This window comes from Manis javanica, chromosome 3 (genome assembly GCF_040802235.1).
Source record: "Manis javanica isolate MJ-LG chromosome 3, MJ_LKY, whole genome shotgun sequence".
Lineage (NCBI taxonomy): Eukaryota > Metazoa > Chordata > Mammalia > Pholidota > Manidae > Manis > Manis javanica.
In genome coordinates, this window is record NC_133158.1 from 36,563,913 (window position 1) to 36,589,294 (window position 25,382).

The 25,382-nt window shown below is 57.7% G+C and overlaps 1 protein-coding gene across 4 annotated transcripts in view; it reads right to left on the reverse strand.

The window, feature by feature from the left end:
- Nucleotides 1-240: 240 nt before the first annotated feature.
- EEFSEC (eukaryotic elongation factor, selenocysteine-tRNA specific) overlaps nucleotides 241-25,382 on the reverse strand; it is a 257,610-nt gene continuing 232,468 nt past the window's right edge. For 3 of the 4 annotated variants that reach the window (XM_037023859.2, XM_037023857.2, XM_073231119.1), the window contains one exon: nucleotides 241-766. In XM_037023859.2, coding sequence (XP_036879754.2) covers nucleotides 576-766 — 191 coding nt within the window. In that variant the 3' untranslated portion in view covers nucleotides 241-575. The remainder of the gene's footprint in view (nucleotides 767-25,382) is intronic. The other variant, XM_073231123.1, reaches the window with a different exon arrangement.

Sequence of the window (25,382 nt, forward strand, 5' to 3'; positions counted from 1 at the left end):
TCCCGACACCCAGGGGTGCCCTCCCTGCACTCAGCCGCCCAGAGGACCTCATATGCTCCCGCAGGGCCCAGCAGCCACCCAGCCTGGCCTAGGGGCCCGACAGCCTGTGGACCCCTTTAGTCCACTGGGCTCTGGGGTCAGGTTCCTCCCCCAGCCCTGCTCTCGGAAGGGGCCCTGGCAGTTCCTGACATCGCCCTTGAGAGCAGACCCCCTAATGAAATCACAGGGGAGACCAGCAAGGTGGGTAGGCACCACAGCACATTTATTTACAGTTGGCAAGTGCCAGGCCACCTGGGGGAAGGGTGGGGCCTGGCCCTCATGTGGCCACCAGCTCTCTAGTCTTGCCTGTTCCTGGAGGCTGAGGGGTGAAAGGACGGATCTTCCTGGCCTTGGCGACCCTGGAGCTCCCACCCCTGACCCCAGGCTTCTCATAAGCTGAGCGCCAGGCCTGGGGGCCTGCTGCCTGCAGGGCGTGGGGAGAGACCAGGGAGGTTGAGGCATGTCTGGCTGGGTGTCTGGCACTGTGGCTCAGCCCAGGCCTGGGCAGGTGGCCCTGCAGGAGCTCACTGGGGCTCTCAGGGAGACTGGACCATGTGCTTGTGGATGTCAAAGACATAACGCTTGAAAGACAGGCTCAGTCCCACGTGCTGGGCCGGCTCGGAATGTTCAGCACCCTCCTCCTGCTTGGCCGCCTCCCCTCGGCCGGCCCGGCCCCGCTTCCTGAAGGTGGGTGTCAGGATCTTCTTGGTCTCGGGGCTTAGGCCACCTGCAAGACATAAAGGGAACGCCTTTCACTCTGCAGCCCTGGATGGGCACCCATGTTGGTCCAGTTCCAAGTCCCTTCGGGTTTCAGCAACTCCCTCGCACTCTGCTGGGCCGAGCGAGGACCCCAGCGCCACCCTTCTGCCTCCCTCTGCGGGGCCTGTGGTTCACTCTGCCTCTGAAATCCCGGCATTCCTGCCCCTCCCCAACCATGCTAGTCCACACCCATCCAGCATGGAGCTCAGCAGGCCCCACCCTGGATCTCCTGCCCACCCACCAGCCCTGCACTCAGGCCCCTGTGGGGTCAGCTCCGCATTGGTGGCCACACCCTTCCCCTGCTCTAAAGGGCCCCACTGCTTCCCATGCACTCACACGAACACCACACCCTGAACCCTGGCATTGAGGCCCCTGGGCCTTGGCGTTCTCCATTTGCCCCTGGAGAGCCACTCTCCTCTGTGTGCCTGGGAGGCTGACCCCTGCAGTGACATTAAGGGCTCCTGTGCCCTCTGGCTTCCGGTTGGGAAGCCCCAGCTGATCAGATGGCAGGAGAGAGAGGTCAAGGTATTGGTCCCCACCTCCTCGGGCTGGAGCTCCTGTTGGGGGTCCTGCCTGGACTCTGGCTGTCCGCCCACTGCCAGGGAGTGACCCGCTGCCTCCCACATCTTGCTGGGTCCTTTAAATGCCCACGCCTCATACAGACCTTCCTTTCACCCCCTCCACCTGGAGGGTGGGGTGGAAATGTGCTTTCTGCTAACACCCCGATGCCACCTCTTCCAGTCCATCACCACTGCTTTTGTGCTTACCCCGTAACCTGAGGAGCATGTGACAATTCCTGGGCTCCCGGTCATGCTATTAGCCTCTGCATATGCTGTTCCTTCTGTCTGGAACACCCTTCCCCTCCTTGCCAACAGAGGAAGGTCCTTTTGTCCTTTAATACCAGGCTGCAGTCTCCCTTCGCAGGGCTTGTCTTTATGAGGAGTCGGCCTGGTGGCAGTGCAGCGCAGCCTCTTTGTAGACTGCTGGCCTGGGTGACACCGCTTGGCTGGCCCCAGGCAGAGGGGCCAAGGCCCGGGTAACACCAGGCTGTGGCCAGGCCCCAGACACTTGGCACTAGCAGAGTGCCCTAGAATAAGCTGCTTGCTCTCTGTGAGCCCCACAGCCCTGCTGGGGCTCCTGATGGGAGCAAGTAGGCAGGGCTGTGGTGAGGGTAAGCTGAGGGGGCCCTGGGAGACTGCCATGGGGCTGGGAGGACAATTCATATTCTAGAGTGTTAAGTGCCCATGTCCTGCTTGCTAAAGGTGGGTCCTGGCAGGCCTTTGCATTCCTCAGAGAGGGCACTCCCTCCTAATTTGCACAGAGGGGCTGCAGTGGCCAGTGGACCTAGAAATTGGGTGTCCAGAGCTGTGGCAAGTTGGGGTGGGCGTGAGGCAGACAGCTGCCCTCCCCTCACAGCCTGGTACCTGGAGGGCACCCTCCCTGGCCCCAGCTGTGTCTCTCTGAGGAAAGCCAGCATAAGGCTCAGGCATTAAGCTTGTGTTGGGAGGACCATGGCCTGTGGGGTCTCAATCAGAGGGCAGTGCTGGGTGGCAGGGGTGGCCGGGTAATTTCTGGCTTAGACCAGGTACTCAGTACATGTTTGCTGAGAGGCTGGCAACCTCTTCATTTCACAGATGAGAAAACAGGAGTCCCGGGAGGCCAGTGACTTGCTCCAGGCCTGATGGTGAGTTGGGAAGAGTAAAGATTTGAACTCTGTGCCCACATCTGGCGACAAATGCAGGCTAGTTGCCCTAGCCCACCCCTGCGGGTTGGGGGGCGTCCATTTTAAGCAGACTCCTGGAAATGGTTCTGCAGGGGAATATAGGCTGTGAGAGCATCTTGCACCATCCCTATGCCTCCTGGACATTTAAAAGTGATTGGGAGGCTGGTTCAAGGGACAACTGTAGTTTCTCAGGGACAGCCCCGCCCACTGCCCAGCTCTTCTCCCTCCCACAGGCCTATGCAAGAATGTCGGCCACCTCCATCCTGCCCCCTGGGATGCCAGACCTACAGGGGTAGTGGTGAGGCTCAGGATGCTGTGGGCCTGGGATCTGTACAGGGAGATGCCCTCCTGCTGGGCAGCACAGTGTCTTATCGCTGGCTCCCCACCCAGCTGGTCTGTGCACATCGGGGACGGGCCATGTGGCGTGGGAATGGCTCTGGGCCAGCCCCCGTGAGCAAGCACCAGGCCTGCAGGTATCTGACTCCCCAAATCAGAGCCCCGGTCTTCCTTCTGCAAACAGAAAAGGTGGCTGGCACCAGACCCTGACAAATGGCATGGGCCGCCTGTCTCTCTCTGGTGCCAGGAGGTCTGATGGCTATAGAGGTGTGGGGCTCCCCGGCGCCTGCGCCGGGCTGAGGAGACAGGCGTGGCCCAATCGGCTGCCCATCTTGCCCATGACAGCTCTCATTACATGCAGGGCCTAACTCGCACTGCCCGAAGCAGCAGAGCCGGAAAACCTAGCTGGCACTGGTGAAGACGTGGCCACTTAACTGCTCTTCTGAGATGGTCAGGCTCATTACGGGGACACAACAGCACCCAGAGCTGACCAACCCAGAGACAAGTCCGCTGGGGATGCTGAGATGTTTGGATTTGGGGCAAATGGCGGGAGCTGCTTTGTTTGACAGTGGCCTTTCCCTTCGGCCAAGTGGCAAATGGAGGGAAGCAAAGCACAGGTCACAGAGTCGGGCGGCCCCAGCTACTGCCCACACCAGCTGGACGCAGCGGCCCTCAGCCTAGGCTGAGTCACCCACCCTGCTCCTCCCACCCTGCCCTCAGGCCTTTCAGAGAACACTCCAGAACTGGAAGATAATGGTGATCAGGGCCCGGCCCCATGGGGTTTACTAGTCTGAACAGGGGTAGATAGTAAACAAGCCAGCAAGATGACCCAGATAGCCACCAGGGCAAATAAGGAAACAAAACAGCTGTGTCGCCAGGACGGGGGCAGGAGGGTTGTGTGGGCTGAGGTCAGGCTTTTCTGAGGAAGAGTGCTGGGATGGGGGTCAGGTGACAGAGACCAGCCGCATGAGACCCCGACAAGGGTCTGCAGGCAAAGGGAGTTTGAATGCCAAGTCCTGGGTGGGACTGAGCCTGACACTCAGCTATGGATGTGCTGGTGGGGCTGTAGGGCCAGGGGTCCAGGGTGACCACAGCTTACCCCGTCCACAGGGTGCGCCATGTGCCAGGCGCCATGGGAGTCCAAACCAGGGAGGGTCCCAGGGGCCTGCAGGAGCCGTGCACCAACTCAGGGTACCAGCTGTCCACCTGCCATGTTCACGAGTGGTTCCGGTGCACTTCCTGGGGCCCCGGGGACAGAGGCAGGCAGGACACCCTGCTGTCGCGGAGCTGCCATCCCCTCTTAGGGACCACCCTCTGGGAGGCCACGCGGCGGTGTGTGACCCTCTGGGATAGCCCCTGGCAACACCTGGAGTCACAAGGAGCATGTATGGAGCTCTGTCCCCTTCCCATGCGACCCAGCCTGCACTGTGCCTGACTGCCCTCTCGCCCCAACACACTGGGCGCCTCACCTTGGGCCTTTGCACCCTGATCCCTCCACCCAGGACTTCCCGCGGCTCCTGGGTCCACCTCCTTCGACGCACAGGGCCAGTGCCACCTCCTGGTGAGGCCCTTCTGGGTCACCTGCAGCCTGGCTGCCTGGTCCCGCCGGCCCAGCTGTTGCTCCGAGGGCTGTTACCACCTTCTGACACGGGCGGTAAGCTCCTGTTGTGCTGTTTCACACTGCCCCTGCTAACATATAAGCTCCACCACGGCAGGGGCTTCTGTCCGTCTGTTCCATGCTGCAGGTCCCACACTTAGAACAACCCCTGGCTCACGGTAGGCGCTCCAGAAATACTGCTAAATGACTCAGTACTGGCTGAGGCCCTGCAGGGCGAGCAGAGCCGCGAGGTCCCCGATGCCACACCCCTGGAATTCAGTCCCAACCAGCAACCTGAGATCCGTGCACAGAGGTGTAGCCATGCACGGAGGCACTTAATCCTCACAACACAGCGCGAAGGAAACTGAGGCCTGGCAGAGCGAGTCACCGGAGAGGCACATGGGGGAGGTGATGGCCATGGAGTCACAGGGGCCTGAGGCCAAGGAGAGGGTGGCCAGGGCAGGAGCAGCAGGCCTTGTTCTGCCCGGGCAGTATGTCCAAGGATGTGAACAGTGACATCTGAGAAGAGGTTAAAGTTCCACAGGGACAGACTCATGTTATGATTGTTAAGTGAAGGAACACGGGAATCAAAATTTTTGGAAGAGTTCATCTCCAGCTCTGGGACGCAGAAAAGACTAGAAGGCTACCCATGAGGCTGTGAGGTGTCAGAAGCACGGTCACAAGCAATGCTTTCTTCTTCCCTGTATCTGTTCCTCAAGGTTTCCATGGTGACCTTGGCTGCCCACAGGGCTGCCTACGACGGGGCTCCTGGTGTGGCTCCTGCACTCGGGCCCAAACCCAGGGGGGGCATGGTGCCTGCCCAGTGCAGCCTGGCTGCTGGGTCCGTGGGCAGCTGGGGGGGCCGCGGGGAGGGGAAGAGGGCCTGAGGGGGTGGGCAGGGGAGGGAGAGGAGGTGGCTGTCATTTTGGACCAGATCTAGCGCCACATCCTGGTTAAGGCTCTCTGGGGTGCCACGGGCCAGGAAGCCAGTGTCCCTAGGCCAGTGGTGCGTCTCTGCAGCTCTCTGGCTCTGCCTGGTGGAGGACAGGCCCGAGCAGAGCCTGTGTGGGGGCAGGCGGTGCTCAGAGCTCCTTCACAGACATCGGAGTCCATGGTCTGGCAGTGAGAGCAGCAAACCAAGAGGCTCCAGCTTAGGGACTGACGGTCCCCAACTTCCCGCAGGCCCAAGCCCTGCCCTTCATCCTCGCCACGTGCCCTGCGTGGGAGGCCGCCCAGGCTCTCCCCAGGGGACTGCAGTGCCGGCCTCCTCCCAGTCCTGTCCCCAGCTGGGGAGAGGCTGCTCTAAGGCACACGTGGAGCACCTGGGCTTGGTCCCACTGGCAGGACGGTCACCCTCTTACTCGGCATCCCAGGCCCTGGACATCCAGCTGTGCCTCTCCCTGCACCTCACCCCAAACCCCTGCCCCCACTATGTGCCAGGCTCCATGCTCCAGCCAGGAAAAGTCCAGGGCATTGCCACAGACCACAAGCCCCTTTGTCTGGAGTGCTCTTCCCTGCCTTTTCTGTGTGGCTAACTCCACCTCAGCCACGGTCTCCCTGGGGAGGCTCCCCCTCCCCTGCCCCCAGAGGCCTGTGATCGGGGACTGCCTCTCCAGTGCCAACCACAGGGCCGGCACACAGGCTCACGGAGGGTTTGCTAGAGGAAAAGAAAGGGAATGAGTCCAGCCTTGCCCCAGTGTGCAAGGCAGCAGAGGGAAGAGAAACGCTCTGAAGCAGCTGGTGCCTCCAGGACTGGGAAATAGCTGTGTGCATGCCAGGGCCCTGGGAGAAGCCCAGGCTCAGACAGCAGACCCCTGCCCATGTGACCTGCAGCCTGGCTTCTGACCTGGCAGGATGGCATGAGGGCTAATGAGCCGCACATGTCAAGTCCATGCTGCAGCCACGGTCCCACAGGGCCCCAGCAGATGCCCTGCCTTCTCCCCAGACCTCGTGATTCTTAGAGTCTGGCCTGCTCTGCTCCCTAAACCCAGACCCCAGGACACAGTGGGTGGGTCTGAGCTGAGACCCCAGGATGCAGGGGGAGGGCCGGCACAACCCTGGGGGTGATGCTGCTCCCCACGGTTCTCGTTGGGGACACTCTCCCAGGGCCGCGCTGGCCTTTCTCACCAAGCGCCAGCCCCACACAAAGGCACAATGGGTTGGAGGCTGCTGGGTCTTGGCTGGGGCTGGGGTAATCAGGGAAGAATGCAGGAAGCACAACTGTTTCCCAAGCCTTGGCCGCGGGTGCCGCCCCGACATGGCCATCAAAGGCCGGCAAATTGCCTCCAATTGCTGGCGTCGCTTTCATGTTGGGGGCCAGGCTGGGAGAGGGGCCTCCATGCTGGTGGGTGGCTTGCACCCCCCAGTGGGAACTGAGCCCTTGCAAGCAGCTTGGGGTCACTGGCCCCCTCAGTGGCCTCATGGGGCTGTAGCCAAGTCCAGGCACTCCAGTAGGTCCCCTCCTGGAACAGCAGCTTTGGAGCGAACCGAGGTGAGAGGGCAGAGAGTCAGGCAAGGGGTGGGGCCCTTCTTGAGGTTGGCATCCTGGTGATGGCAGATGGGCTGGGGGCTCAGAGGGACATACCTAATAGCTGGGTGGGATGGCCACAGAGGGCCCTGAATTCAGCCCAAGTCTGGACTGGATGCTTGGCCTGGGGGCAGGAGGGGCCCCTCTCATGGCCTCCCCCCGGGGGCCCGTGGTCCCTCAAGCAGGGTGGCTGAACCGTTACCTGGTGGGCTCCCGTATCAAACCTCAGCTGAGGGACAGGGTGTCTGCCCACGTGCCCAGGTATGAAGCTGCCTGCATAGGTCTCACTTGGTTATGTGAGGTGTGGGCAGCATAGTGCCTGACACCTCTGATGTGGGTAACATGGAGGCCAGTGCAGGGTGCGCTGCTGCCCGGTGAGGCTAGAGGCGCAGGCGGCGGGAAGGGGGCTACCTAGGGGGTCGCAGGGGAGCAGAAACGAGGGAGACTCTGCTAGGGTGGAAGCAGCCGTGACTCAGGGAAGGGCCTGAGTCCAGTATTCACAGGGCTGTTACTGCCGCTGCTCCTGCAGGTGACCAGCTGAGGTGCACTGAAGCGCAGCTTGCCCAGGGCCCTCCGTAGTCAGTGGTGGGGCTGAGGTTGGAACCCAGGCCCCTCTGCCCACCAGTGGCCCAGGGCAGCATGGCCCTGTTTCAGCTTAGTTCTGGTGAGAGCCGGCCCGCCCAGAGAGGCCCAAGGAGGGCAGGCCGGCTTTCACTGGCACACAGAGGCCCACGAGGTGCCCGGACGGCCTGGTGGGTCGGGGAGAGCCGGGCTGCTGACAGGAGTCAGGGTGGGTGCTGCTCGGCAGAGGAAGGTGAGACTGGCCAGGGAGGGATGGCCCAGACACCGGTTGGCTCCCTCCTTGCTGCACCCTCTGAACTCATTCTTTGAGGGGTGACGGCAACTCTGGAATTCTCCAGCCGACTCTTTGTCAGGCCTGGTTTTCCATGTTCATCCTTTGGAGCTGTAGCCTTCCCCGAGGCTGCCTGGTCTCCCCTTTCTCTTCCTGCTATGGATCCCGTAAGTAAACAAAGATGCAATTTGCTTTAAAAAGATAAGGTGATTAAGTTTTTATCAGACACGGTACTCTGCTGTCCCTGCAACAAAGGGAATTAGGGGAAGACGGGCGACAGAATAGGCCCTTTATTGGAACCGCGTTCTTTCTGAGGTCCTCCAGTGCGCACTCGACGGGCTCCACGCAGCCCCTTTGATTGGGTGGAGGCGAGGCGATGGGCGCCCGCACCCCCATTTTGATGTCTTAATGTTGTCTAATTCCTCCTTTAATTTATATTAAGCTTCTTAGCAGCAATGTTGAATTCTTCAAAAACAAAAAAGGGCCCTTTGCAGAAATCTTTCCCACACTGTGTAAATTGAAATTATAATGCAGTCAAGGCTTTAGAGATTGCGGGGGGGTGGTACGTGGGTAGGGAAAACCAGTGCATTAAGTGGAAGGAAGAATTTTGTGTTAAGGCAAAAAACAAAACTATTCAGATATAAGAAATGACTGGGTCTCAAGACTCAGAAGGAAGCTCAGTCCTCAGGGGCAGCCCGGGTGAAGAGTTGCTTGTCTCAAGGCGGGAGGACCAGGGCAGCTGGGACACTCACTTGGGGGGAGTGGGGGCACAGTACCCCGAAGTGGCTCTGGACAGGGGTCACTGAGGCTGGCAGTGGGGCAGCCAGGGGCTCACCACCTCCCATCCTGGGGCTACGCCTGGTGTGCCCCTGGAAGCTCGGGCAGGGCTCAAACCCTCACCCAAGTTTGCACAGCTGTGTGGGGACCTGCTTGGCACCTCTGGTGGCTTGTCTGAGGACTTCTTCCCCCAGTGCTCCTGCAGGCCTGGAGGAGTAGGTTCTGGCATGGGGGCCTCAGGCACTGGCCTCCTTGCTGGGCCACCCGAATGCTCTCCCGCAGCTCCCTCTTCTGATCCACTCTTGGGTGCGTTGCCAAGGAAATCCTTTCAGAACAAAAACTTCCTCATCTCTCCCAGCTCAGAAATCTCAAGCCATTCCTCAGGCAGATGTCTAAGTCCTCCAACCAGTCCCCTCACCAACTGCCTCCTGAAGAACCTGCAATTTCTCACCCCCACCGCTCACCCCTGCACAGAACCCCCAGCGCGGCCCTGCCCAGGCCCCACCGCTCACCCCTGCACAGACCCCCCCAGCGCCGCCCTGCCCAGGCCCCACCGCTCACCCCTGCACAGACGCCTCAGCGCGGCCCTGCCCAGGCCCCACCACTCACCCCTGCACAGACGCTTCAGCGCGGCCCTGCCCAGGCCCACCCCTGAGCCCTGCCCTGGCTCTGTATGTTGCTCTGCCTGGGGTGCCCATGGCACTGTTCTGCCTGGCAAATGCCCCTCCTCCTTCAGTCTCTGAGCAAAAGGCTCAGAATCAGTTCAGGCCTCTGTGATGCCTTCCAGGCCCCCCTTCCCCAGGGGGCTGAAGCTGTCCACGTCCAGACACTGTGTCCCACGTCCAGACACTGTGTCCCAAGGAGACAAGGTGCAGTCTACAGCAGTGGCTAACAGCTCTGGTGAGGGCACTTCTGTTAACCTCAGCCCAGCTGCACTCTGTCCTGTCTGCCAGTGGGCTAGACCCTGACAGCTGGCTCTCTTCCAAAGGTGCTGCAGCCCCCTCCTGCCCCAGAGGGTCAGAGCTCATCCACCCGCCTGCCTGGCTCCTAACCAACCCCCGAGAGCCAGGCAGCCAAGACACAGGAATCTTGGGGCACTGGTGAGGCGGCAGGAATGCACCAGGCCTCTCATCCACCATGCCCAGCCCACCTGGACCTAGAGGTCTGCTCCTTGGCATCCAGGGGACCTGGACCCTTGCCCCGTCCCTCGGTCACACTTGATATCAGCACAGGCGGGAATGGTTGTGTGGGCGGCCACCTGATGGTTCAGAGGGGAAGGGCTGGATGCTCCAGGAATGGGGCAGGTGGGTGAGGGCAGGAGCCTAGGGACTGTAGCCTGGGGACGGAGCTCAGCTGCTCTGAGTGGCAGTTTCTGGAAGGTGAGCTGGGCAGCATGCTCTGGCTGGCTCCCTGGGCTGCAGTTTGACAGCCTCTGGTAGGGAAGGCACGCAGTTGGGTGAGGTGGGCTGTGTGGGTCAGTGGCTGGGCAGGAGCCTGGCAGGTCACCTCTGCCACCACATCATAGTGACGGCTTTGCTAGCATTCTCCTCAATTGGCTGCCCAGTCAAATGTGCAGATGGCATCTTATTCAAGCCTCTGGACATCCTGTAAGTCACTTTCCAGGCAGGGGAGATAACTGCCCAGGTCACACAGCTGGTAAATGGTGGGCAGCGATTTGCATTTAGGCCTGGGGCTCTAGAGCTGTCCACCCTGCAGCAGGCCTGGGAGTCTGGCTATGGGCCTGGCTACCCCAGGGCCCTGATTCTTCTCACTGGGGACAAAGCACAGGGCTGGCAATGCTGTGGGTAGGTGGGGCACGTGGGAGCTGAAGCTATTCTGAAGGTGGGGAGGAGATGGCAAATGACAAGGGTATGGGCACGCCAGGGGGCACTCTGACCCAGGCAGCATGGTACCTCCCAGCCCAGGATAGCATGGGCTGGGCCCGTGGGTGACCTTGCCAGAGACTTGCAGGCATGGGGCCTCGGGGATGTCTGTGTTCTAGGTTCCAACAGGAGGACCTCTGGGCCTCGGCCACTGCCCAGATGCCAAAGATGGCCTAGGTGGCAGAGAAGGGGGTCTGAAGTGGAAAGACCATCTGTGTGAGGCCAGCCTGGCCCGAAGTACCCCAGAGATGGGCACCAGTCAGCTGTCTGTGATCATGAAAGGGACACCAGTGGTAGTCCTGAGCAGCATTCGTGCACCTTTAGCACATGCCAGGCTCTGTTGCAAGCGCTTCTGTACATAGTGCTCCTCAATTCCAGCACCATCTCCTGGGGACTGACTCAATCTATACACAAGGAAACTGAGGCAGACAGTCAGTAACAAGCCCAAGGTCACACAGTGAAGCCGGTGAGCCTAGCTCAGACTCACGGGCTGGCTTTGGAGCCGGGCTCCCCTCTGCCACGCCACAGCCTGATGCCACGGGGCCACCCTCAGGCTGGTCCTGACCCCCACGATGACCTCTAGCATGGGTGCATGTGAGCTCGCTTCCCTAACCACCTGTGGCTTTCTGTAGGCAGAGACTAGATCCCAGAGCCTGGCACAGGGCCCAGCCCAGGAGGGATGAGGAGGGCACCCTGTGTGCCTCAGCTCGCACCGGGAGTGCACACTAAGTACGCCATCACTCAGACTGGACCCTGAGGCCTGGGGATGCCAATGTCTCACCCAAGGTCACAGTGCAGGGCAGTGATCACATGTCCTCATTACCGGGAGCCCAAGTTCTTCCCAGGAAGCTGGAGGAGGGGTCATCTTTCCTCTCTCAGACGGCACCGTGGAGTGTCACCTTTCTGCTGGCGCAGTCGGCGAGCCCGCTCTGCCTGATGCACACTGCACATACATGCACACGCATGCAGAGGCATGCACACACACGTGTCCGGAGCGAGAGACCCCGGGAGAGCAGAAGTCATTCCTTGGGTAGGTTCTGTTCAGCTCCTGGAACATGCTGGCCACTAAGTCAGTCTTAGGCAATTGCCAGAGGACAGTGACCAGACGGGGTAGGGGATCCTACAGACAGGTTTCAGGGAGAACTAGGTGGGCAGGGGGTGGGGGCGTGGTGCTGACAGACACAGAGCGCTGGATGCCAGGCCATGTGACACAGTGGCTTCTCTGCCTGCTCTGAGCTTTGGTTCCCTCCTCCATCAAGATGAGGGATGGGAGTGAGGCACGCAGCTGGCTCTGCCTCCAGGAGGCTGTGCTTCCCCGCCCACCCTGACCTGCCCCCCACTGACAGGTGAGGCTTTGTCCCCACCGCAGGCGCCCCTCCGTGGATGGCCCATGGAGCTGGCAGCAGGGGAGGGGCCTGGGGCCTGGTGGCCCCAGCGGAGACCATCCCCCACCACCGAGGGAGCCGAATTTTAATAGTCCAAACACTCACTCACTAAATGTGTACACTCTTTAACAGCAGTTAATCTTCAATTAAAATACCTAGAGCAGAAACTAAGATAACTAACTGGTTTAAAAGGTAGAGCTTATTGACAATAAAAGTCTTCTTCATATTGCTTTTCTTTAAAAAAAATTCCACATATTAAAAATGTCATTTTTATGACTTGGGGAAAAAACCTCATCCAGAATAATGAAGGTGAACAAAGGCCCAGGGAGCAGTCATCTTCCAGGGCCCATATGTGGCACCCTGATTACTGTATCAGCCCCGTTTGCAGAGCGGAGGGAGAGGCGGGCGGGCGGCCGGTGGGCGGGCGGCCGGTGGGCGCCAGTGCTGGCTGTCCTCCCTGGCTGACAGGAAGGGTGGGTGGTGAGCTTCGGGGGTCCCTACCCATGCTCCTGATTTGACAGCTGAAGCTGAAGGTTCTGACGGTTCACCCCCTCCCTGACCCCCGAAGGCTGCAGCTGGGGGAGCACAGGGTTGCCCACCCCTCCACACAGGCACCTCCAAGAGGCAGATCCCAGGCTGGGCTGCTGGCTCTCAGGCCCAGGGAGGCAGGTGCGTGTATGGGGCTGACCCCTCACCTCGCCAACACCCAGCACGCCCTCCAGGGTTAGGTGGACTAGGACTACACATACAGTGTCCATTCAGTAGCCATCTGCCATGTGTTCAGAGCCCCAGGCCCGGGGCTGGATCCTTGCACTTTAGCCCTCATGCCCCTATGACCACACAGGTCCCCGATGCCCAGCGCAGGGCGTGGTACAAAGTAGGTGCCTGTAAGTGGCGTCACTGCCTCATTCTCACCACATCCCAGTCCTTCTCCCCTGCACCGTCCACTGTGATTACCTCCCGGCTCACTGCCCACTGCTACCAGCCCTGGGGCCCAGTGCAGGCCCAGTGGGGGTGGAGCATTCTTCCCGGGCTCAGCTGCTGAGAGGCTGGGTGGACCCTCACCCGCTGGTGCATGTCCTCCTAAAACGCTGTCTGTAATTCTGCCCTGGGCAGGATTTAATCTTTGTGGCCACAGGGTCCAGACCCTTCGTTGTAGCTTGGTGGGGGTTATTTCACATCTGGGGGCGAATGCAGGACTCAGCTGGGAATATTTCCAACCAGGTGTTCCTGCCTGGGTTCCATGGGGCTCAGGGTGGACTGGTCCAAGGTAGGGGAGGCACCAGTGGATCTGAGCTGGTGTCCCAGGGTGTCTCTGTGCCAGCATGAACACAGGGGCTCCCGTCTGGGAACCACAGTGTGTGTACCAAAGACCTGCTGTCATCGTGGCCCACTTGCAGGCTGTGGCCCTGCAGCCATCATGGGAGGTCACAGGGTCAGGAGCCCTGGCCCTACTGGGTACTTGGGCTCTGCCCCTGAATCTCAGTTTCCATGTCTGTGAAATGGGTCAAACAATACCTCTGCTCTAGCTGGGAGGGGGGAACAGCTCAGTATAGAGGCCAGGAGATAGCCCAGGAGAGGGGCTGGGCTCACCACCTCCCTGTACAGTCACGGTGGCCCCACCCCAGCCAGGACACACAGAGATCTGCAGAGACCGAGTCTCCTGCACCTGGCCCACCAGAAGGCTTGCCTCTAGCTCTCCAACGTGTCAGGTGGGCACCACTGCCTGCCAGTGTAGTTGAGGGACACTGAGAACTGAAGAGCGTGGCTTGGGCACTTGGAGAGCAAGGAGGCCTTCATTACATTACTCTGCCAGGCTCTGCACGAGGCCCACGGCCGTGCTGGTTGGAGCACTTGGGTAGACAGGGGCTGCAGGGCAGTGTGGATGTGGCCTAACATCCCAAGGTTGGTGGCATTTTGGGGGGCCACAGGGGAGGCCACCTCAACCTAGGAAGGGCAGGACCTCTCCCGCCTCTTGGGAAGATGGAGGGAGCTGGAGTCGTGGGGACATCTCCACAGCTTGGGGCCAGACACGGTTTCCTTTCTGGTCTTTTGGAAGCAACGAGCATGCCAGCAGCCTCTGTCCCCAGAGGGGAAGAGAAGTCCCATGGCCTGCTCAGGTCACGTGCTCGGCGCATCCATATATGTGGCAACATAGCCTGAGTGCCTATTGTGTGTGAGTACCCCAGCTGCCTTCACATACCAGGGGGTGACGGGCCGTTCAGCCAAGTGAAGACACCGGAAGTCAGAGCTGAGGAGCTTGGCAGCAGCCAGGTAACCCTGCTTCTCTGCAGATGGTGGCCAGGGAAGGCCCTGCAGGTGAGGCGGCAGCTGGACAGAGGCTCGGAAGGTGCAGGAGCCACAGGGGAGGAGGGTCCACACTGAGAGGCCCTGAGGAGGGCACGGGGACAGGGACCGGCAGGGACGCCGGAGTGGGGTGGCCAAGGCCGTGGGTTGGTGAGCACAGGGTGTCACATGGGCCCCAGGAAGACATGGAGCAGGGTGGTATGCTGCCTGTTGGCAGGGCCCCCCAGCTGCTGAGGGGAGTGAGGTGGCCAGGGGAGGCTACAGCAGGTGCTCAGCATATGCAACTGGTGAGCAGAGGTGTGGCTGGGCTTCCTGCCAATTCCCGGGTGCCCCCTCTAGAGGCCAGCCAGCCAGGGACTCCTGGCTCAGATGCTGAGCCCAGTGAACTAATGCCCTGCTTAGCTTTCTTTCTTTTTTTTTCATTAAGGTATTATTGATATACACTCTTATGAAGGTTTCACATGAAAAATAATGTGGTTACAACATTCACCCATATTACTGAGCCCGCCCCCATACCCCACTGCAGTCACTGTCCATCAGTGCAGTAAGATGCCATGGAGTCACTACTTGTCTGAGAAGTTGTATTCTTTTTTTTTTCTTATTTTTTTTATGTTGGTATCATTAATCTACAGTTACAGAAGGAACATTATGTTTACTAGGATTCCCCCTTCATCAAGTCCCCCCCACATACCCCTTCACAGTCACTGTCCATCTGCATAGTAAGATGCTGTAAAATCAGTACTTGTCTGAGAAGTTGTATTCTTTGGGTAAATTTCAAGGAGTGTGATGCCGGGGTCAAATGGTATTTCTATTTTTAGTTTTTTGAGGAACCTCCATATTGCTTTCCACAATGGTTGAACTAGCTTACATTCCCACCAGCAGTGTAGGAGGGTTCCCCTTTCTCCGCATCCTTGTCAGTATTTGTTGTTCCTAGTCTTTTTGATGTTGGCCATCCTTACTGGTGTGAGGTGATATCTCATTGTGGTTTTAATTTGCATTTCCCTGATGATTAGTGATGTGGAGCATCTTTTCATGTGCCTGTTGGCCATCTGAATTTCTTCTTTGGAGAAGTGTCTCTTCATATCCTCTGCCCATTTTTTAATAGGGTTATTTGCTTCTTGGGTGTTGAGGCGTGTGAGTTCTTTATATATTTTGGATGTTAACCCCTTGTCGGATACGTCATTTACAAATATATCCTCCCATACTGTAGGATGCCTTTTTGTTCTGCTGATGGTGTCCTTCTTTTGTTTCCCTTGCCTGAGGAGATGTGTGAAAAAGTTGCTCATGTTTATATTCAAGAGATTTTTGCCTATGTTTTCTTCTAAGAGTTCTATGGTTTCATGATTTACATTCAGGTCTTTGATCCATTTTGAGTTTACTTTTGTGTAGGGGGTTAGACAGTAATCCACTTTCATTCTCTTACATGTAGCTGTCCAGTTTTGCCAACACCAGCTGTTCAAGAGGCTGTTGTTTCCCCATTGTATGTCCATGGCTCCTTTATCATATATTAATTGACCAGATGTGCTTGGGTTTATATCTGGGCTCTCTAGTCTGTTCCATTAGTCTATGGGTCTGTTCTTATGCCAGTACCACATTGTCTTGATTACTGTGGCTTTGTAGTAGAGCTTGAAGTTGGGGAGTGTAATTCCCTCAGCTTTATTCTTCCTTCTCAGGATTGCTTTGGCTATTTGGGGTCTACAAATTTTAGAACTATCTGCTCTAGTTTGTTGAAGAATGCTGTTAGTATTTTGATAGGAATTGCATTGAATCTGTAGATTGCTTTAGGCAGGATGGACATTTTGACAATATTAATTCTTCCTATCCATGAGCATGGGATGTGTTTCCATTTATTGGTATCTTCTTTAATTTCTCTCATGAGTGTCTTGTAGTTTTCAGGGTATAGGTCTTTCACTTCCTTGGTTAGGTTTATTCCTAGGTATTTTATTCTTTTTGATGTAACTGTGAATGGAATTGTTTTCCTGATTTCTCTCTCTGCTAGTTCATCATTAGTGTACAGGAATGCCACAGATTTGTGTGTATTAATTTTATATCCTGCAAGTTTGCTGAAATCAGATATTAGATTTAGTAGTTTTAGAGTGGATTCTTTAGGGTTTTTTATGTACAATATCATGTCATCTGCAAACAGTGACAGTTTAACTTGATCCTTACCAATCTGGAAGCCCTTTATTTCTTTGTGTTGTCTGCTTGCCATGACGAGGACCTCCAGAACTATGTTGAATAAAAGTGGGGAGAGTGGGCTTCCTTGTCTTGTTCCCAATCTTAAAGGAAAAGTTTTCAGCTTCTCGCTGTTAAGTATTACGTTGGCTGTGGGTTTGTCATATATGGCCTTTATTATGTTGAGGTACTTGCCCTCTATGCCCATTTTGTTGAGAGTTTTTATCATGAATGGATGTTGAATTTTGTCGAATGCTTTTTCAGCATCTATGGAGATGATCATGTGGTTTTTATCCTTTTTGCTGATGTGGTGGATGATGTTGATGGATTTTTGAATGTTGTACCATCCTTGCATCCCTGGAATAAAACCCACTTGATCATGATTATCTTTCTGATGTATTTTTGAATTGGGTTTGCTAATATTTTGTTGAGGATTTTTTCATCTATGCTCATCAGGGATATTGTTCTGTAATTTTCTTTTTTATGGTGTCTTTGCCTGGTTTTGGTATTAGAGTGATGCTGACCTCATAGAATAGAATGAGTTTGGAAGTATTCCCTCTTCTTCTACTTTTTGGAAAACTTAAAGGAGGATGGGTATTAGGTCTTCACTAAATGTTTGATAAAATTCAGCAGTGAAGCCATCTGGTACAGGCATTTTTTCTTAGGTAGTTTTTTGAATACCAATTGCTGGTAATTGGTCTGTTCTGCTTAGGTTTCTTAATTTGACAGAAGCTTTTCACATGTTGCTCTTCCTTCTCTGGCGGTCAAAGCTCTAACCGCCCCTCTACCTCCCAAAATACACAAAGGAGCAAAAGGTCCCAGGGGTACCCCTGCACCAACCTATGGCTCCAGTCATCCACTCCTCTGCCCTGAGTCATCCACAGCTCCCCCTTACTCAGGGATCAAGTCAAAACTGTGCAGGCTCACAAGGAGGCTGCCGGCCCAGGCCCGGCTGTTTCCCACATGCGTGCTGCAGGCTTCCTGGTGTTTCTTCCTCCACTGCTCCTCCTCCTTTCTCCTGTCCATCCCACAGTCATTTTTCCTGCCATCTCTACACAAAGCTGCTTCCTCTACAGAACAAGGGTTTGCTGAATAAACAGGGCAGCAGAAGAAGGAAAGGAGGAAAGCTAGAGGCCTCCCCACTATAGCACAGAGCTGCACACGTGAACCAGAATGGCCCACCCAGCTCTTTTCCTGGGTATCAGCTCAGGCTCCTACACAGGATAACCCCTCCAAGCCCCCCACTTTCGTCCCAAACATGACCTTGAATAGTCAAGATGATGCAAACTGCATCTGGAGTTCTCTGAGGAGGTGGGAAAGCCCTGACTACCTTTTCACAAGGCAGGCACTTCTACAGGACATGGAAAACTATGATGGTACAAGGAAAATGTAGGACCAGAGCTTCTCTTTTAAAGTGAAGTTATTTGCAGTGTAGTGTTCCGACTGTACCTGGCCTCCCTTCATCTGGGACAAAATCCAGGTCGACAGACAGAACCCTTCTTGTGCCCACCTGCTCGGCCACCCTGCCCACCTGACTCCATCTGTGCGGTAAAGAGGGTGGGGCTGGAGCCACAAGGGCCCAGGCTATTCTCGGGCTTGCTGTATGCTGTCTCATAGGGCGGGCAGCTCATCTGTTTTCTCATCTGTAAAATGGGCACAAATCCCTACAGCACACAGCCGATAGGAGGATTAATGCCAGGTGAAGGGATGACATGTGGGAGAAGCTCCACAAATGCATGGCCTTCTCTCCTCACTGGCGGCCCCAATGACAAAGGCAAATGGTGGTGGCCCTGAGAGGTGCCTTGCCAGAGTCCTCATGGGCTCTGGGCTCAGGATGCTAGCAGAGCCTGTCCTAGTAATGAGAGGCATGTGTGGTGCTGACTCAGCGCCAGCCTGGCACAGGGTGAGCTTCCCCAGAAGTTGGCATTGTCCCTGTTGCCCGGCTGGTGGCTCTAAGTGCGGGCACCCTGTACGGCCCTGGCTGCTCTGCCAGCTTGGTGCAGGGTGTTGCCCTCAGGCCCAGGGCCGGCCACCCCAGGTCAGCTCAACTGGGCTCCAGATCCTGAAGTGACTATGTCTGGATGCACACCAGGCCCAAGGCTCAGCTCAGGCCATATCAGATAGTTGGCAGGAGACGGGGCTTTTGGGGTTAATCCAACACTCCTCGCTCCTGAGGTCAAGCATGCCATGCTCCCTGTCAGGGTGGGTCCGTGAAATCACTGTGTCGAATGAAAACCAAAAGCCCTCCCAATCTTCCCGTAACTGGACCATGTTTCTAAGCTGGGGCCTCCTGCGATCAGGCAGCCAACCCCTTCCAGGAGCGTGGGCTTGGTTCCCAAGTGCCCAGAGTGGGCCCTTCCTAGGGGCACAGCTTCATCACCAACTGTGTGGCTGAAGATGGCCATGTGAGCTCTCTGGGCTGGTCCTCATCTGGCACCTGAGGCTGAGCAGAATATCTGTGTCCCAGATGGCTGGGACTGTGCCAGGCAGGACCAGATGGGGAGTGTTACACAGGGGGGCTCCATGTCCTCCACGTCCCCCATCAAAACACCTGCCTGGGTGGAGGACAGGGATTCACCCATGTCTCTCCTGGACTGTGAGGTCCTCAGGCAAGTCAGTGATCAGGGTGGTGCTAAGTCCCCGTACCCCTCTGCAGATAGGGGTTACAAACGCCACAGCCCGCCGCTCTTCCCCAAAGCTCCATCTCCTGTCTCTGTTCCGACTCCAGGCAATGGGCACAGCAGGGCCTTAGCCCTCAGCTCCTGCTGGCTCCCCTGCCTAGAGGCCTGCCCTGTCTCTCTGCCCAGCTGACGTGTCCCTTAAAAGGCAGCTCAAGCTGACTGTCCTCTTCTGCTTCTGTGTGCCCTGGGATGGGTCCCAGAATGTGTGACTGGCCCATCCATACGCCCTGAGGGTTCTGGCCGAGCACACCACGAGGAAGGGAGGCTGCAGGCCATCCCCCAGCTCCCGTCCCAGTAATTCAGATGGTGGGCGTCCGGCAGGGAGGCCTAGAGATTGTACGGCAGAACAGAAGCTTGGGATGACCTCTGCCTTGTCAGAAAACTGGAGTGGATGCCCCCTCCCCACTTCCCTTTTACATCTTCTAGACTGGGGTTCATAGAGCACTGGGCACGAGCACCCAGAAACACGAGCTGGTCCCCGCTAGACGTGCCTGCTGCACCATGTGAAAACACGTGGTCTCTGGCTCGCTGAGGGGCTGCACTGGGGAGCTGGGGCCCTGAAGGAGCGCAGTGAGCCCTGAGGGGGTGTTGGGGCAGGGGCACCGCTGGCCTGGGCACTCAGAGTGACGCCTCGGGAGCCCCACCCACAGTGTTGGCCACAGGCTGAACCCTTTGCTGGCTGCTGAGGACCGCGGCAAGTCAGGCCATGGCTGCCCTCTGGAAACTCCCAGGCAAGGACAGTGTGAGCGAAGCGTGGAGGCGGGTGTGAGGGAAAGCACAGGAGAGGGGTCGTGGCACATGGAGGGCTGGCTGAGGCAGGGCAGGATGCGCCGGGAGCCCAGGGGTGCAGGCCAGATGCACGGCAACCATGGTGGCGGTCTGTGGCCGAGGCCATGACCTTCTGGGGTTCTCCCAAAGGACAGGACGAGACTGGAAACAAAAACAGAGGAAGAAGCTATGACTGGGAGCAGAGGGAAGAAAATGGAGCTCAGAGAAACGACTTCGTTGCTTGGGTTGTGTCCTTGAAATATGGGCTTGAAAGGATTCAAGCCAAAGCAATGGAGGGTTTAAAATGAGTACCTGCTGTGCCAGGCTCAGGCAGGACCAGCTGGGGGTGGGGAGGGTCCCAGCAGGCCCTTGGGGTCTCTGGCCTGGTCCCTGCTGCGGTTCCTCACTGGCCTTCCTGCCACTGACCACTGAGCACACCTGGGCCACGCCAACCTTCCCACCCCTCCCCCCTCTGGAGCAGTTTCAGGCTCTCGAGTCCAGCCTGGCAGCCCCCCAGGCTCGCAGTGGGCCTTCTCCTAGCTTCAGCCACACTGCCGGCGCCTACCCAATGTGCCCCGTGCCATCCCCTGGCTTCTCCAGCTCAGCTATGACACCTTCTGGAATGGCCAGGGTCCTTCTCAGGCATTCGCCTGCCTGTCCTCAGGGAGCTTCCTCTGGGGGCTGTGAGCTCCTTGAGGGGTGGCATGCAGGAGTCCCTCTCCTTGCCCCAGGCCCCAGCAGGGTGTGGCACGTGCATTTGCCAACAGGTGTTTACCAAGTGTGCTGACTGTGCCTGTCCTCAAGCGGCCTACAGCGGGTACACCCGGTGGTCTGGGTGGACAGCGAGCCAACGGCATCAGAAGCGCCCAAGGACTGGGTGTGACTAGGTGTGTATTCTCTTCTAAATGTGCTCTTATATTAATCCACTGAGCCACAACAACCCTGTAGTAAGTTTTATTATTTCCCCCAACTTAGACATAGAGGAAACTGAGGCCCAGAGAGGTGAAGTCATTTGCCCAAGAACACCCAGCTAAGTAAGGGGTGAAGCTGGAACCATGACCCATTTGGGCTTGGGGACCCAGTTCTCACCATTTGACAAAGCGCCTCTTACAAGGGCCACAGGGAAGAACAGGGTGCTATGAGTGAGAAGACAGTTAGTGAGCGGCTTACAGAGATGGGGAGGACAAGGAAGGGGCCCTGAGTGACCTTTTAAGATGAGACCAGAGGAGGTATACGAGGAAACCGTGGGAAGAGGAGAGGAAGCAGTGCGGTGGGCAGAGGGGACGGTGTGTGCAAAGGCCCTGAGCAGGGAAGAAGTAGAGCTGGTGTGGCGGGGACAAAGGGTGAGGCGCCACCGGGGGTGTGTGTGGGGGTTACTTGGGCCTCAGTGGACTCTGAATGAATAAGTGAGTAAATGCATTCTAGACAGTTAGAGAAGGGAGCTGTGGACAGAAGGGGTCAGCGATGTCCTCTCCCATACTTCTTCTTGGGGACAATGACCTCCTGAAGCAAGCCGATCATTCAGAACTGTCTCTGATGCTGTCGTCATCACAGGCCCCAGAGAGGCCTCCCACCCCACCTCCAGGGAGGACTGAGGCAGGGCCAAGCCCAACCACTGGAAGTGGAGCTGAGAAAGCTAGAGGCCTCAAGGCCTGGCAGGGGCCCAACAGGAAGCCATCTGCCATGAGGATCCTCTGCCCAGTGGTTGGCACAGGGGTGAGCTGGGCCAAGCTGACGGGCTCGGTGCAGAAGCTGGGAGCACTGGGTGGGCCACACTGAGGCCTGGCGGGGGCTTCCAGAGGGCCTAGGAGTGTGGGGGTGGGAGGGCAAAGTGCAGAGGCCTGGGCCTCTTCCCAGCATTGCGATTTTTGACACACACACTGCCACCACCTCTGTTGCTTGCTAGGCATTTCTTTAAATGAACTTATCAATTCAATCAGAAGTGTTATACACTACAGTAAGTGGAAACTCAGTATCCCTTGTCACCAACAGAGCACATGTTAAAACAGACTCGTGACAAGGAACACCCTCTGTAGGCCTGTTTGTGGACTGCCCTGAACCGTCGTGGGTGCCCTGGGGAGGGGGCATTCTCAAGGTGCTGCTCCCAGAGCTGCCTCCTGGCACTCCTCCCCTAGCCTGTTCTCCGACTGACTAACCTGCCCATCAGTGCTGCCTCTCTGGGCTCAGCCTCCCTGCCTGTGTCCCTCTGCCCAGGCACAGGTCACAGAGTTGCAGGCTGGGCTGGAGGACAGCCTCAGAGCCTAGCTGTGACCCTGCATGAGGCCCTCGTGCTCGCCAAGCTTGGCCTGTGACTTTGGTGGAAAGGAACCCCAAAACCAACGAGGCAGGGCACGTGAAACAGCCAGCACGGGCACGGTGCGTGCAAACGGCAGCGACCACTGCCATGGGGGCAAGCCTCGCTGAGAGGCTGGCTTGCAAACCTACAGTTGCAGCCATGATCCAGCTGTCTGGGGGCCAAATGTGGCCCCTGGAGGTGCCCTATCAGGGCAGATTGTGGACCAGTGGCCAGCAATTAAAATTGTGGACCCGCGTTCCCTGGGCGTGTGTCTGCCCCTGCAGATGGGGCACTGGCTCTCCTGTGCTGCCTGCCTGGATTTGGCAGCACCATGCCCTGGGCCTGCTCGAAAGCTGTCAAGCTGGGTCTTGTTGGAGGTCTGAGCCCCAGCAGCCATAGGACGGTGGGCCCTGCCTGGAGAGCCTGGAGGACTCCAGACTGCCTGCCACGCCTTAGGTGCTGGGCGGGGTCAGGATGACACAAGGAGGGCCTGTGTATACTGCTCCTCCCCACATTCAAACAGACCCCAGTGGGCCTGTGCTGGGCAGAAGGGGCTGGTGACGTCCCCAGGCCCACCTGAGAGGGACGCTGATGGGCAAGGCCCCCTGGGTCAGGCCGAGTCCCAAGAATTGCCCTCGCTGCCATGTCCGCTTGGCCTCTGAGTCTGCTCTGGTCTTCAGCTTGTTTCTCTGCCTTTCCATCTGGGGTCACCCCATCCTCCTGGAGCATGGACCCCCAATCACCTCTGACCCAGCCCCTCACAAAGCGGCCCATGAGATCCAGGGGCTCCGTCTGGCTCATGGTGAAGACCCTGCATCCCTCAGGGGGAACCCCACCTCTTCAGGGGTCGCGGGCCCCATGCCGCAGCCAGTGTCCCCCATGGCCCACCTGCCTCGGGCAGTGGCGCCCTCTCTCCTGAGCAGAGCTGTGCTCCTATCTGAACACCCTTCCCCAGGCCAGCTCTCCTGACCTCTTCAAGGCTGAGTTCAGGGCCACCTCCTCCCTAATGAGGCCTTCCTGCTGCTTCTCTCTGCACTCACAGGTAGAGGCACCAGGCCCTCCTTCCCGGGCTCACATTCTCACCAGAGACAAAAAGGAAATGATAGCCTGAGAGTGGAAACCAGCTTCCGTGGCATTTCTGAAATATCTGAATGACTGAATCACCTTCAAACTCAGGATGTTTGACGTGCAATTCTGAATTTCTAGTTTGTCTTGAAAAGCCAGAGGATCTATCCTCTTATTCCCATGCCGAGCCATGGGTGGGGCGGGAGCAGGCCTGCCCTGTGCCGAGGCCCCCCAGCGGCTCCATCCCTGCCTGGTGCTGCTGCCATTACAAGAGACTGGCTTCCCTCAGCTCTGTCACATGCCTGTCCATCCCCACAAGGCACCTGACTTGTGATCTGGCAGTATAGGCTTCGGTGCCCAGGCGCCCTCCCCACAGCCCTACGGTCCCAGTATCTCCAGCTGGGGGTCCCCCAGGAACTGGCTGGTGCCTGCTGCACAAGGCTCAGCCCAGGTGCGGCGGCCTGAAAGGGCACACGCTGTCGCCCTCTGTTCTCCCCCAGGAAGCAAGCGTAAGCCGAGAGCTCAGGTGGTAAGCCAGACTGCCGGGATCTGAACCCCGGCTGGGGCTCAGGCCAGCTGCATGGCTTCGAGCACGACACCTGGCTTTCTGTGACTCTGGCTCCTCAGCCGAGAAGCGGGGACAGCAAGGGAACCTCCTTTGTAGGGTTGCTGCAGGTCTATACAATGTGAGCACTTGGACTGTGTCCGACACAAAGCCAGGTCTCACCCATGGTGACCACTTTTATTACCACACCACCATCGCCAGCAGCCGTGGGTATGTGCATGTGCCACTGACTCAGCACACATCACAAACACCCGCTGAAGACTTCGTATGCACCAGACCCTCCGGGCGGGGGGATACAGCACATGGGTTATGCTTGCAAGGGCGACAGACTTTAACCAATACATAAATGCAGGAGACCATTTGTGACAGTAAGTGACATGAAGTAAGTACAAGGTGACAGAAGGTGGTGCGGTCTGGGGCTCCTTTGGGAGGGTGGTCAGGGAGGGTGGGTTAAGGCCTCACAGGCAAGCAGGAGCTGCCCACAGAGATCTGAGGGGGCGCATGGGAGGGGGCTTCACTCAGGACCTTCGCGGGGCAGGAAGGGGCCTGGGGTCTGTGGCGGCGGGGGGTGGCGACCTCCACCAGGGCCAGCTGAGGTGGCCAGCCCTGTACGGGAGGTGGGCGCCGCCCTTGTCCAGACCCCCTGCCAGCTTTCTTTTGTGGGCGCCCATGAGCTGGGCTAAATGTCCCTTCTGCGCAGGCTGGGTGGGGAGCAGGCAACGGGGGCAGGATGGGTAGGAGCTGTCTTCCTTCCCTCTCTCTCTCTCCTTCAGGGTCAGCCTAGTGCAGCCTGAGGACACGGAGGGAGAAGGGCAGGAGCTGAGCAGTAGGAACCCTCGAGCTCAGAGCGCAGGCCCCAGCGGGCGGGGCGTGGGGAAGGTGGGGAAGGGGGCTCCTTTTGCCAAATCAATATTTAATTTTTTTAAAAGGTGGCTACAAAGCTATGATTAAGCTCAGGGCCCTAAAACAAGCCCATAAAATCGAAAAATATTTATCTTTAAGGGTGGCAAGTCCAATAAAAGTTTAAGGAATGTTTTATAACTGCCCTGTCAGGAAGCTGGCCTCTCACTCACCTCCCTCCTGTGAGAAAAACCACACACACAAACACACGCACTTGCAGGCACAGACACACGCTCCCTGGCACCCACGCTCCCTGACACACGCACTCCCTGGCACACACATACGGACACACACAGACTCAGACACAAGGCCCCTACCAACTCCTGCTGGTACCATGTGCTCTCCTCTCAGGAGGGAGTGGGACTATCAGGAAGGGGGCCGCGCTGCCTCTCGGCGCCTGCATCAGTCTGCAGGGACCTGCATATGCACCCTGGGCACATGGCCTTCTTCCCTGCTGTGTGTTCTGACGTGGCTATGGCGTCTGCCCTTGTCAGGCACAGGCTCCACGTCTTCCTGTTGTTTCTGTGTCCGTGGCGGGCCAGCTGGTACCCCATTTCCCCAGGAGAGCCATCTCAAGGTCCAGGAATTTGAAGGAAGCCTTCTGATCCGAGCCTCGGATCCCTCTCTTCTGGCAGCCCAGAGGGTGTACCAGGAGGCGAGACACTGCCAGGGCTTCATTCTTCAAAACAGGCTGGGAGGTGGGTGCTAGGACCCTCACAGAGACACATGCTCAGGCCTGTTTCTAG